The sequence below is a fragment of the Panthera pardus genome, unplaced genomic scaffold, assembly GCF_024362965.1.
Source record: "Panthera pardus isolate Hobbes unplaced genomic scaffold, ASM2436296v1 HiC_scaffold_6, whole genome shotgun sequence".
Lineage (NCBI taxonomy): Eukaryota > Metazoa > Chordata > Mammalia > Carnivora > Felidae > Panthera > Panthera pardus.
The window spans coordinates 25,423,913-25,438,559 of record NW_026526991.1 but is presented as its reverse complement, the minus strand read 5'-3'; the positions used below and the strand labels follow the sequence as shown (position 1 = coordinate 25,438,559).

Below are 14,647 nucleotides of genomic sequence, written 5' to 3'. Positions count from 1 at the left end.
GGGCAGATTTGTCCTCTGCTCCTGCCTGATTTTCTGTGGCTGGTGAACTCAGAGTGGACTTCATGTTTTTAAATGGTGAGGGGAAGTATCAAAAGAATGATATTTTGTGACATATGAAAATTATAAGAAGGTCAGTATTTCCATAAATAAAGTTTTATTGGAGCATAACCACACTCATTGTTTTATGTAGTGCTGTGGCTGCTTTTGCACCACAGCAGCAGAACTGATTAGTTACGATAGAGACCATATGGTCTGCAAAGTGTGAAATATTTACTGTCTGGCCTTTTACAGGAAAACTTTGATGACCCTGGAATTAGAGTAACTCTGCTTTGATCCATCTTATTTATTGTTCTTCCCCCATGGGAGTTCACTTGAAGAAAGAGTTCTGCCTTAAAAACAAGTTGTGTTGTGTGTTTTTTTTTTTAAGTATGTAAACTTTTCGAAAGGTCAGCCCAACCGAACAAGCATTCTTGTTCTTTTGCCACTATGGGGACAGAGCAGGGTGGGGTTCACAACTCATTTTGAAAATATTTGAGTAATTCAAGGCGATATTTGAAGATCAAGGCAATATTTGAAGATACATTACGGGTGATGTTAAGATTAACCGTTTGTGCCACCAAAGGTTTTAAGTCTGGTAGAGACATAAGAACATATCCCTCCTTTTATTATAATTTTTTGTGTATTTTTTTCAAAAGAGTATTAAATGTAGCTTTAAAAGGAGGCATTTTACTTATCTTCTATTCTGTCAAATTGATACCCAGCAAATTGCTACCAGTACAAGCAAATTCCCACTCTGCCTCATTTTCCCAAACTCAAGGATATATTCCCTAGAAATATTGGTCTCACTTAACTGCCTCTTCTGTTTCCGTAGTATCCAATACAATTCTGCAATTATTAATTTGCTTGATATTTCTATACTAAGTTATAAGGAAGTTTCCCTGGTGTCTTTCTCTCTAAACATAGGAGGGACTGTTTGTTATTTTAGATAGTATAGTATAATATTTCAGAGTGTTGGCTTTGGAATCAGACCTATCCTGCTTTCTGTATCTAACAGAGTGAGTCTGTTTCCTCATTTATGAAATGGGTATTAACAATAACAATGATCATAATACTTTTTAAAGTTTGTTGTGAACCTTAAGTGAAATGATGCAAGTAGAATGTTTAGTTAAGCTTTTGCCACATGATACTACATTAGCTGTGTTGCTGTTTACTATTGTTTTCATGGTGGTTGTTATTTTATCTCTACTACCTAACGTAAGGTCTTTTTTAAAGTATTAAATATTTTTGTTGAATGGAATCAGGGTTTATTTATTTATTTTTTTTTTAAATTTTTTTTCAACGTTTTTTATTTATTTTTGGCACAGAGAGAGACAGAGCATGAACGGGGGAGGGGCAGAGAGAGAGGGAGACACAGAATCGGAAACAGGCTCCAGGCTCTGAGCCATCAGCCCAGAGCCTGACGCGGGGCTCGAACTCACGGACCGCGAGATCGTGACCTGGCTGAAGTCGGACGCTTAGCCGACTGCGCCACCCAGGCGCCCCCAGGGTTTATTTTTAAACATGTCACCAACTTTGTGCTTTAGAGAAGACAAAGTTAAAATTAAAGCTTGCTATTTATCCAGAAAGAATTGTGCCATGTATTTTCATCCAACAGTGATGCTGATGCATCTGATGATTGGAGTAATTTTGTTTGTTTGTTTTTTTGTTTTGTCTGTTCCAAAACCTGTGCTCTTTCCACCTGGCTTATATATAGTTGAAGTGTAATTTGGGTGATTACTATGGACCAGGTACTGTTCTAAGTGCCTTGTATGTATTTAGTCCTTGAAAGGACCCTATGAACAAGGTGTAATTATTATTCCTATTTTAAGATGAGACAGCTGAAGCAAAGAATTTAAACTGTCATAGGATATTCAACCAATAAGAGGCACAGTTGGGATTTGAACCTGTAGTCTGGCTCCAGAGTTTGTGTTCTTAACCACCATGTTCTAATGCTTTTATTAGCCACAGAATCTCTTGTTTGCCTTATGGTTGTATGTGAGATACAGCTTATTTTAGGTAATTTTCTTGGAGTTTTAAGATTGTTTACAGTGGCAGACATATGGTAGGTCATACATACTTTTGCTTGAATGAATTAGTGAATATGATAGTATAAAATTATAATTAATGTAGTATAATCATTGCTTAATTCTTAGCTTCAAGTAATAACTACTTTTCATTGTAGGCCCTCTTAGGAGCTATCTATAGTCAGGCTTGGCTATTTTGAAGTAATCTACTCTAATACTACAAATATTTGGGCAAAGAAATTGCTTTACAAATCTATTTATATTCCTAAATCCATTTTTTCTTGCTGGTACCCACTCAGAAAAATCTGTGTTTAGAGTTTTTCCTTTTTTGGGTCCCTCTGTTGAATTGTTGATTTTTTTTTTTTTAATGTTAAATGGCATTGTGACAGATAATTCACTTTTTAATAGATGAAGCCTTAAAGAATTGGGGCATACTGGTCATGATAGTGAGTTTCCTATTGAATTTGACCTCTAAGCTTTTTAAATAGCAGTGATCTTGAAATTTGCTTTATTTCATGTCTTTTTCAGAATTCTCCACTTTACCAGTACTTACAGGATCTGGGACATACAGACTTTGAAATATGCTCTTCTCTGTCACCAAAACCAGAAAAAAGCACAGTGACAGAGGGACAACAAAAGCCTCCTGCAAGAGCCCTGCCAAAAGTAAGAAATCACACTCATTCTCTCTGATTAATCTCTTGTTCTTCACCTCACTAATTATTCAAAGTGCCTTTACCTTTACCCTTGCAAAAACAAAACAAAACAAAAAAAAACACATAGGTACCTCCATGTCTTCCTCAACACTGGTTTAAGATATTATGTTTTATTTCATCAGTAGTACAAAACTGTTTAGATAAACATAAATCTTTGCTGTTTTGGACTATCTCAGTAACTTCTATAATAAATGGAAATTAATATGGTTGAAGATTAAAATATATTGTTTATTCAAATATTGAAGTTGTTTAGAGGGAACCAGAAAAATATACTAAAGCCTTAATAAGAATTCAACCAGTAGGACTCATATTAATTGAAATTTTTTTCTTTTCATATTTTTTAAAAGAGAGCACAATTAACATCACTCCTAATCAGGGAAATACAAATCAAAACCACACTGAGATACCACCTCACGCCAGTCAGAGTGGCTAAAATGAACAAATCAGGAGACTATAGATGCTGGCGAGGATGTGGAGCAACGGGAACCCTCTTGCACTGTTGGTGGGAATGCAAATTGGTGCAGCCGCTCTGGAAAGCAGTGTGGAGGTTCCTCAGAAAATTAAAAATAGACCTACCCTATGACCCAGCAATAGCACTGCTAGGAATTTACCCAAGGGATACACGAGTGCTTGATGCATAGGGGCACTTGTACCCCAGTGTTTACAGCAGCACTTTCAACAATAGCCAAATTATGGGAAGAGCCTAAATGACCATCAACTGACAAATGGATTAAGAAGATGTGGTTTATATATACAATGGAATACTAGTTGGCAATGAGAAAGAATGAAATCTGGCCATTCGTAGCAACATGGATGGAACTGGAAAGTGTTATGTTAAGTGAAATAAGTCAGGCAGAGAAAGACAGATACCATATGTTTTCACTCATTTGTGGATCCTGAGAAACTCAACAGAAGACCAGGGGAAGGGGTAGGGGGAAAAAAAAGCTACAGAGAGGGAGGCAAACCATAAGAGACTCTTAAATACTGAGAACAAACTGAGGGTTGATGGGGGGTGGGAGGGAGGGGAGGGTAGGTGATGGCTATTGAGGAGAGCACCTGTTGGGATGAGCACTGGGTGTTGTATGGAGACCAATTTGACAATAAATTACATATAAAAAAAAGGAAGAAAAATTAAAATAAAAGAGAGCACAAGTTATAAGAAAGCAAATTGATAACATATTTCACAAACAGTTTCAAGGGTATATGATGGAGTGGGTATATTTACCTCAATTTCTGATGCCCTTTATATCTGTGCAGTATCTTTTTTTTTAATGTTTATTTATTAATTTATTTTGCGAAAGAGAGTGTGGGCGGGGAAGGGGCAGAAAAAGAAGGAGGAGAGAATCCCAAGCAGGCTCTGCATTGTATGCACAGAGCACTACATGGGGCTCGATCTCATGAACCATGAGATCATGACCTGAGCCAAAATCAAGAGTCAGATGCTTAACCAACTGAGCCACCCAGGTGCCCCTGCACAGTATCTTTTTATACAATAAATATCTCAGTTGACTACAACATTGCGAGGCTAAGATACTAAAAAGAATCTCCATTACCATCAATTATGTTCTGTAAAATGCATTTAATAGATTCATTTATGTTCTATTAGCCATACTTATTAAAATAAGAAGATATTCCAGTACATTTCAGTTTTAACAAAAGGAATTCTAATTTAATAGGAAAAAAACCCAGATTACCTCATTTCCTAAACATTCTAGTTTAATCATTGTTTTATTACAAGACATCATTATTTTGGGGAGGAGGCTTTTAAAGTTTTCAATTAGTTACTTACTCTGTGGTGATAGAGAGAGAAGTATCTTTTCTCCTGTTCTTAGAAAAATCCCTACAATGTGAGATAACCAAGCTGGTCCCATTTGCCAGAGCAGAATAAATACTGGAGAAATGTTTTTTGACTGACACTTACAGGGTGGGAGTTAGGGAGTTAGAGCTCACACAGATCAGAACCAGTTTGCTATTCCTCTGCACTTAAACCCTTTCTTCTCCCTGACCCTTTCAAATGTGGATGTTCCTGGGAAGAATTTTGAAAGCAAAACCTAAGGATACAGCTAACAGGTTATTTATAGATTAAGACTTGGATTTGAGATTACTTGGCCACAAAAGACAAAAAATGGGCCAAGGGATAGTCTTAGCCAGGATATGGGCATTGGCGTTTTTTTGTTGTTAGGCAAAAACTTGGGTTTTATAGGTTTTAATCCTTTTCATTTATGATAGGTATTTTTACATATAGAAATGTTATTATTAACTTATAAATAAATAAAATGAGAGTTGAAAATTTCATCCCTCAGAAATTAAGGACCAGTAAAAAGCATAGCCAGAGAATGCGTTTCAAAATTACCACATGGTGGCTCAGTCGGTTAAGTGTCCGACTTTGGCTCAGGTCACAGCTTGTGGGTTCGAGCGCCTCATCGGGCTCTGTGCTGACAGCTCAGAGCCTGGAGCTGGCTTTGGATACTGGAGCCTGTTTTGGATTCTTTGTCTTCCTCTCTCTCTCTGTCCCTCCCCTGCTTGTGCTCTGTCTCTCTCCCTTTCTCTCTCTCAAAAATAAACATTTTAAAAAAATCACCACATGTCCAGAAAGTTCCTTTAGCCTTCATATTACACATTTCAATTGTATGAGCTAAATTTTTCTAAAATGGAGTTTTTCTAAATCTGGGGCAGCTGAATTTTAGAAAGATTTGTTGTATTACTTAGTTCCTTCTCAGGGGATATATTTTTAGAATTGCCCCCAAAGTTCTGTTCAAGCAGTGAAGTACCGATTATTTTCTTTTGAAAGCAGATTTTTTTATTATTATATGAGATGGTGATGAAGCTATATTTAGGATTAATCACCCTTTTTTCACTTTTATTTTTTAATGTTATTGTTAAGTACTTACTGAGTAGCTATATTGGGATTCTCACTGTGAATATTTATTCTCTGTATATTTTTCTAGTTTCTTTTCCTGTGATTATTCTTAAACGTTCCTCCCATAAACTTTGAGCATCAGGCCTCTTTGCTTGACCTGTTTCTCTGAGTGATCTCATGTACTTTCTTGCCCTCATTGGCCACTTATATGCATTCTGTCTTCTCTCAGTTCTGGATGCTTGTCAAACATTTTCACCTGCCCTATACCCCAGGAAACTCAGATTCAGAATATGTAAAACAGAACTTTTTTCAACTCAGCACTCCCAAAACAAACAATATTCTTTCCATATTCCCAAATTACCACTCTCTGTTATCTTAAGTTTCCTATCACTCCCACATTAATTTGGTCACTAAATGGTAAGTCAACTTCTTATGTCTCTAAAATCCAACCCTTGTTCATTACCATTTTTTGTTACCCTGCTTTAGGCCTTTATCATTGTTTAGCTGGACTATTAAATATCCTTCTAATGATACTTCTTGGCTACAGTTATTTCCTGCTAGTACCATCTCTGTGCTGTAGCCAGTTATTTTTCTAAAATGCTGATATTTATTGTTTCATATCCTTGCATAAAAATCTTATGCAAGGTGCTCCTCATAGCCTACAGTATAAAGTCTAAACTATTATGGCATATAAGACCAAAGTTCTTTAAAAACCCTCTCAGTGTTCGTTACTATTCCCTTCTTCCCTTGGGTCATAGCCCAGACTATGCCACCATGACCATGGCAGGTGGTTACATGGCTGTCCCCTTTACTCATTCTGTTCCCTTGCCCAGAATGTTCTCCCTCCTTTGTTAAAATTTCTGCTCATCTGTTAGGGTATAGCGTCAGTGTTAACACCTATTGACATCTTTTCCCACACTTTCCAAGACTTTACATTGATTTGTAATTATTTACTTTCTCTTCTAAGTTTTTGAAAATAGCAGTTATATGTATTTATCTTTGTTCCTATGACCCTTTTTTAGTACTCAGGATATAGTAATCACTCAATGAATGTAAACTGCATTTACTCAGATAATAGGCTATTAACATTAAGGTAAATTGAATTTTTGATTGGTTCAATAATAAAAATTATTTCAGTATGAGACACTTTTTCTAAAGTTGATTAAAATATCTTTATGCCTTAGCATTGTGGCATGAAAATGTTCTTAGTATTTGAGAACTTGGAACACCCTGTGGTTTTCATTAAAATATATACTGTCGGGGCGCCTGGGTGGCGCAGTCGGTTAAGCGTCCGACTTCAGCCAGGTCGCGATCTCGCGGTCCGTGAGTTCGAGCCCCGCGTCAGGCTCTGGGCTGATGGACGGCTCGGAGCCTGGAGCCTGTTTCCGATTCTGTGTCTCCCTCTCTCTCTGCCCCTCCCCCGTTCATGCTATGTCTCTCTCTGTCCCAAAAATAAATTAAAAAACGTTGAAAAAAAAAATTAAAAAAAATAAAAATAAAAAAAATAAAAAAATAAAATAAAATATATACTGTCATCTTGACATAGATAGTATATAGGGTACCGAAGACAAATGAGCTGCATCAGGATAACTTCTGAGTGCTCTTTTAAAAATCTGCTGTTCACACTCTCAACAATAGCCAAATTATGGAAAGAGCCTAAACGTCCATCAACTGATGAATGGATAAAGAAATTGTGGTTTATATACACAATGGAATACTACGTGGCAATGAGAAAAAATGAAATATGGCCTTTTGTAGCAACGTGGATGGAACTGGAGAGTGTGATGCTAAGTGAAATAAGCCATACAGAGAAAGGCAGATACCATATGGTTTCACTCTTATGTGGATCCTGAGAAACTTAACAGAAACCCATGGGGGAGGGGAAGGAAAAAAAAAAAAAAGAGGTTAGAGTGGGAGAGAGCCAAAGCATAAGAGACTGTTAAAAACTGAGAACAAACTGAGGGTTGATGGGGGGTGGGAGGGAGGGGAGGGTGGGTGATGGGTATTGAGGAGGGCACCTTTTGGGATGAGCACTGGGTGTTGTATGGAAACCAATTTGACAGTAAATTTCATATATTAAAAAAATAAAATAAATAAATAAATAATAAAAATAAAAATAAAAATCTGCTGTTCAGGGCACCTAGATGGCCCAGTTGGTTAAGCATCTGACTTTGGCTCAGGTCACGATCTTGCAGTTTGTGGGTTCAAGCCCCATGTCTGGCTCTGTGCTGACAGCTCAGAGCCTGGAGCCTGCTTCAGATTCCGTGTCTCCCTTGTTGTCTGCCTTCCCTCTCCCCCTTTGCTCACGCTCTGTCTGTCTCTCAAAATTAAATAAACATTAAAATTTTTCAAATAAATGAATAAATAAGAATTTTTTTTTTTTAAATCTGCTTTTCAGGTCTCATCCAAACCTAATGAATCTGAACCTTTGGTTTTGGGGACCCAAGAATATGTTTCTAACTAAAATATCTAGGTGATTCTGATACGCAAGTAAATCTGGGAACTATTAAGGAGCCTGAGACATACTGACAAAGGATATAACCAAGATGATTTTTTTCCTTCCTTTTTCTAATAAAAATTTTGGTTAGTTAGAAGTAAGTTATTTGCAGTTTTTCCGCTGTGTGGGTGTGGTTTAATGTATCCTGTACAATCTCATTAATCTCCTTCAGCGAAGCATCCTGTTAAAAGTGGCTGAAACCATCAAAAGTTGGATTTTTTCTCAGTACAATAAGAAAGATGACTTACTTCACAAGTTGGTAAGTGTTTGCTCTATTTCTTTTAGTCAGTTTTCAGGACTCCAGTTTATTAATGACAATACAATGAATCAGAATTTGTTTTGCTACTGATTTGGGCAGTGATTGATTCTAAATTCTGAAAAGTTCTCTGAAAGGAGACTGCCTGCTTCATAAAGTGTTTAAATAAAGTTTGTTTGTGTCACCTAAAAAAAAAAGAAATTCTTCAATAACTGTGGATCTTGAATTTGGACTTAATTTAGTATTATTTCATAGCTCTTCTAAGAGGTTATTAGCCATTTAGAATAGAATATTCTAGTTGTTATTGAAACCTTATTTGTTAGATTACTAATTTCCTGCTGCCATCTTCCTCCATTGACAAATACTCCTCTCATTAAGGAAGAGAGTGTATCAATTAGTGGGACCTTCTTTTTTTTCATTAGGAGCTTGACTGTATCCTTTTTTTCTTTTCTTTCTTTTTTTTTCTTATTGACTGTCTGTATCTTTATCCCATAGTCTATGATTAGAGTTTGGGCAAAATCAAAGTGGTTCCCCCCTGATTTATTTATCATTAATCTATCATTCCCTGACAACTTAATATGTAAACTTTAGTCTCCCAAGACCAGTAATCACAGAATTTCCCAGAGACTTGGAATTGTGACCATTGAGAGTCTCTGATTCCTGTGAGGCTTGCTTTTTTTTTTTTTCCTGCTCTCTGCTGTAGTATATCTGGTATTTGACCTGTGACACCCCCCCCCCCCCCCCCGCCCAAGAGGGAATGCTTCAACTTTGTACATCTTAAGCAAGGCAAAATCCAGGTAGTATAGCTAAAAAATTGAAGTAACGAAGTTCTCATGGCTCTCCTAAGAAGCGATCAAGTATGGGTAGGCAGATTTCAGGATCTTTTGCTGGCCTGTGACCTTAAGATGATAATTATCATTCTTGTGAATTACCATTTGTAAGGAGATGTTTACAAAGTGCTTTCACATTTTGATTTGCTACTTCAAATACTGTAAAGTTTAGTGCATTTTGCCATTTGGAAGTGGTAAGATTTCCAAATGTCTGAGATTCAGATAGTTCAGTTTGGTTTAAGAATACTTAGTGAGTTGTTCAAGAATGTTCAGCTAGAAATTGATAGAGTTAGAATTTGAATTCAGGTCTCCTGTTTCCAAGCCCAGGTTCTTCATTATAACATAGTACCTCACTGGCTTGAGTGTTATTATGCCTTGACTGACTAAAATTACTTTTTTAGCAATCCAAATGGGCAAGTTCTCTGTTCAGGGTTTCATCTTTGTAGGTATGTTGAGAAGGTCAATGAAGTGTCTTGTCACCTGCGTAGAATATCATCTCTATCCAGGTGGAGCCATCCTCATTCTTCAGTGATACTAGGATTGTGGTAAGGTATACGGATCCATATACATTTTTCTGTGGTTTAATCATAGTGTGCATAGTCCTGATCTTTTCATTCTTGGTTCTTTGTCACTGGCCACATGTTTCACTGTAAAGTGCCAACTTCTGTATGCATCCCTTTTGTGCCTACATTATAGAGAACTGTAGGAAGTACTTACCAAAGAAATCATTTAATAGTAATGGAACGAGGAATTACCCCGTTGGCTTCTGGCATGAGATGCTTGACTCTTCCCTTTGTCAGACATACTTAAAATTTTATTAGCTATACAGATATTGAACCAGTCCCTTTTTCCTTTTATTAAAATACTGACAGTTGCTCCATGATATCTGAACCTTTTCCTTTTTATTAAAGTACTTCTTAAAGATTTTTAAAAAGTTCATTTATAACAACTATAACGGTAATGGTATTAGTACTTTTGAAGCACTTTTTAGCCTGTAAAGTGCTTTCACACATGTTACCTCATTTGATCCTCATCAGCTCTATGAAACAGAACAATGTATTAAAAAGTATAGAAGATCGTTGAAATATATTGACACATACATAATTCCCTTCTCCATGCCTAGGGGTAAAAACAGAAATCTGTCTATTCTTTTTTAGCTGTGCTTCTCATACCCTTTCATTCCATACAGGCAGAAATCTTCCTGAGTTACCGTCTCATACATTTTCCTGTTTAGATCCTTAAAATATCACCATTACCCATTGAATCAAGTCCAGTTCATCATGTTAGCATCAAAGAGTCTGCAAAATTTGGCCCCAAACTACCTTTCCAGTCTTACCCACCAATTTGTTCATCACCCAACCCAGTCTTCCTTTTCTTTTATTCCATACCTGTTCTGCATGTCTGTGTTTGTGCTATTATACTATGGTAGAACCCTTTCCGTTTTTCCTCTATTACTGTAGTCTGTTCAGTAAGCAGTCCCAGCTCTTCCTTAAAGCCTTTCCCACAAACTTCAGTCTATTGGATCTCTTATTTTCTTCAACACTATAGTAACAATTATCCACTATGTTTCAAGTTTATATATTGTATTATGGTGCGTTTCTTTATTATGTTTTAATTATTTCGTGTGTACTAACAACATTAACAGCTAAGACTTACATAGTACTTAATTTGCACCAGTACTTACTATGCATCAGACACTATATATTGTACAAATATTGACTTATTTAATTTTCATAGTAGGTACTATTGAAGTAGGTACTATTCTTAACCTCATTTTGCAGATGAGGAAACTGGAGCAGAGAAGTTAATAACTTAAGATGTGGAACCAGGATATAAACCTAGGTACTAACTAGGTCTCAGCACTCAAACTTGTTAAGGGTGAGCCAAAGTTCACCTAGTGCACTTCCCCACAGCGCAGAGCATCCAACCATAAAGATGATAATATAATATCTAGTCAATCAGTATTAGTAGCTTTTAAATTTCTTCGCTTGTTTGACACTTGGACCTCGGTCCAAATAGGGCTGTTGTGAGATGTTTCTTAATATAGCAGGTGTCTATTTTCCCACTAGTTTGATTGGCATATTGCAGCAGTTTCCCTATTTTCTGCAGTTCTCATTTTTTTTAATGTTTATTTATTTTTGAGAGAGAGACAGAGCACGAGCAGGGGAGGGGCAGAAAGAGAGGGAGACACAGAATCTGAAGAGGCTTCAGGCTCTGAGCTGTCAGCACAGAGCCTGATGTGGGGCTCAAACTCATGAGTCATGAGATCATGGCCTGAGCCAAAGTTGGACACTTAACTGAGCCACCCAGGTGCCCCTGCAGTTCTCATTTCTATAATTAAAGAGTAATATACAATTTTATAATTTATCCTTAAGAAAAAACTTAATTCCTCAGTGTAATCTGATTTAATTTTATAGCTATTGTGATCAGAATATAGTTCAAGTTCTTCCTTTGCAGAGACAGTCTAGTCACTAGATAATACTGCTTTAATTATTTAGAGTGTCTTGGTCCCTTTCAAGTTCATTTGTATTTATAGGTAATTGTAGGTAGTTTGTCACATTCTTGAATCACATATTCCTAAAGCTACTAGTACTGCCTCAAAGCACAATGGTTTTGGGGAAACATTATCCCAGTTTTGCAAACAGTTCTGATGCTAAGGATGGTGTTAAAGAAAGCGTACCTGATTAAGCAGCATATCTGTACAAGGGGCTTTGAAGAGGCAAAGCTCCCATTCTGTGTTAATAGCTTTCCCTCTCTTTGTGAGCCTTAGCCTTCCTTAAGTTAGGCTTCTTTAAACTTACCCAAATGTAGGTACATTGAGGTCTCATAAAAGGTAGGATTTAAAGCTTTTATAGCAAAAACTTGATTTTTAATGCTTAATGTTTTACTATCTCTCTGTGTGTGTGGAATCCAAATCAGATAATAAGGCCAGTATGTGAGGATTTATTTCAAAGATTACTTGAAAAGCTGCCATGCTCCTCCTTTTGCCCTCCTTGCTTCCACCCCTTCCCTAACAGTAGTATAAAGTGAATTGTGCTCTTCTCTTTGTGAAAGTGGGGTGGAATGTCAGTTAATTGGTTCCTAAGCTTAGAATCATGATTCTAAGAAGAGTGAAGAGACACACGGAAAGATGTGCAGCATCCCTAATCATCAGGGAAATGCAAATCAAAGCCATAATGAGATGTCACCTTACACCTGTCAGAATGGCTGATATCAAAAAGACAAGAAATAACAAATGTTGACAAGGATATAGAGAAAAAAGAACTTTCAGTACTGTTGGTGGGAATGTAAATTGGTGTAGCCACTGTGAAAAACAATATGAAAGTTCCTCAAAAAATTAAAACCAGAAATACCACACAATCCAGTAGTTTCACTAATGGTTATTTACGTAAAGAAAACAAAAACACTAATTTAAAAAGATAAATGCACCTCTATGTTTATTGCTGCATTATTTACAATAGCCAAGATATGGAAGCAACCTAAGTATCCATCAATAGGTGAATGGATAAAGAAGAAATTATATATATCTATATATACATATAGATATATAGATATATAGATAATGAATATTACTCAGCCATAAAAAGAAGAATGAGATCTTGCCACGTACAACAACATGGATGGACCTACAGGGTATTATGCTAAATGAAATGAGTCAGACAGAGAAAGATAAGTACCATATGATTTCACTTATACGTGGAATCTGAAAACCAAAAGAAACAAAACAAAAACAGACCCATAAATACAGAGAACAAACATGGTTGCCAGAGGGGTGGGGGTTGGAGGGATGGGCAGAATGAGTAAAGGGGAGTGGGAGGTTCAGGCTTCCAGTATGGAATGAGTAAGTCACAGGGATGAAAGACACAGCATAGGGAATTCAGTCAATGCTAACTGTAACAACACTGTATGGTGACAGATGGTAGCTGCACTTGTGGTGAGCATGGCATAATGTATAGAGTTGTCAAATCACTGTGTTGTACACCTGAAACCTAATGTAGCATTGTATGGTAACTAGAACTCAAAAAAAAAAAAAAAAAAAAAAAAAAAAAAACCAGAGAGAAAGAAAGGAAGAAAAAAGAAAAGGAGAGGAAAGAGAAAAAGAAGAGAGAAGAAACAGTGGTTCAAATATGAAACAAAAGTGATACACAGGCACATGCAAGGTGTGTCAGTAGATGGTGAAAAAAAAAATAATGCCAGGCTAAAGGAAGACCAGCGTTCCAAGATGTTCTTGTTTTATATAACTGAAAATCAATAAAGGGGTGCCTGGCCGGCCTAGTCAGTAGAGCATGTGACTCTTGATCTTGGGGTCATGAGTTCAAGCCCCACATTGGACATAGAGCTTATCTAAAGAAAGAAAATTAATAAATATATCCATATGGGACTAATATTAAAAATATTCTTCTCCTTCTCTAAAAGGAGTGTATGTGGTGACACATAACCCACAATCGAGGACATGCTCTCATAGTTGGATATATGGATCACTGCATTCCTATTAAGTTCCCATTATGAGGAGCTAGGGCAGGGTAGGCTCTTGTGTGGGAATGATTAACTGGCTAAGAAGAGCAAACCCATTGCCTTCAAACCCTGGACCTAATGGTTTTACTTTAACTGCTAAAGGCCTTATCCGGTAAAAGTTCTATTTTTTCTTAAAATAGGATCATTCTGTTCTTACATGTAATGCATAATAAAACTTCAAATTTTCTCATACAGCAGGCTATATGTAGGAAAGTATAATTGACTACCAAAGACTTAGGATTTGAAATCAGAATTCTAGAAGTTACTTAATCTCTTTGGGCATCAGTTTTCTCCTCTATAGAATGGAGAGGAGGATGAAATGTACATCACAGGGTTACTGTGAAAGTTAACCTATGTACTCTTAACATTGCTACTTCATCTCTCACCCTTTTTGTTTTATTTTGTTTGTTTGTTTGTTTGTTTGTTTGTTTGAAGTTTATTTATTTAAGTACTCTCTACACTCAACCTAGGGCTTGAACTCACAACTCCAAGATCAAGTCACATGCTCCTCTGACCGGGCCAGCTAGGCACCCCCTCATCTCTCACCTTCTTACCATGCATTGTATGGAAAGCTAAAAGCAGTAACTTGCAGTTCTAGAGAGGCTTTTGCTCTTCCCACCCCGTCTTCCAACTCTTTCATCTGGTCAGTTCTTGTTCATGCTTTAAGACTCAGCTCAGGCAGGCATCACCTGTTTTCCTTTCTCGGACTTCATTACAACTTTTGGTTCTTCTGTGCCATTTTCATAATCCCAGGTATACCTTATTGCACTTCTTTGCACATTGTAACTGTTTCCTTTTCAGTCCTCTTCATTAAACTGTGAACTTTAAGAGTAGAGACCTTGTATGTTTTGTTCATTTTTTGTGCCTTTGGTCTCAAGCATGGTGCCTGGTATATATAATATTTCTTGATAGA

General features: G+C 36.8%; 1 protein-coding gene across 11 annotated transcripts in view; it reads left to right on the top strand.

Annotated features, from left to right (window-relative positions):
• Window positions 1-14,647, top strand: part of VEZT (vezatin, adherens junctions transmembrane protein) — a 79,300-nt gene that overhangs the window by 21,473 nt on the left and 43,180 nt on the right. For 5 of the 11 annotated variants that reach the window (XM_019446474.2, XM_019446471.2, XM_019446470.2 and 2 more), the window contains exons 2-4: window positions 2,592-2,726; window positions 8,306-8,392; window positions 9,726-9,764. In XM_019446474.2, the coding sequence (XP_019302019.1) occupies window positions 2,592-2,726; window positions 8,306-8,392; window positions 9,726-9,764 (261 nt within the window). Of the gene's footprint in view, window positions 1-2,591; window positions 2,727-7,571; window positions 7,575-8,305; window positions 8,393-9,725; window positions 9,765-14,647 lie in introns of those variants that run through there. The other 6 variants (XM_019446473.2, XM_019446472.2, XM_053895831.1 and 3 more) reach the window with 2 other exon arrangements.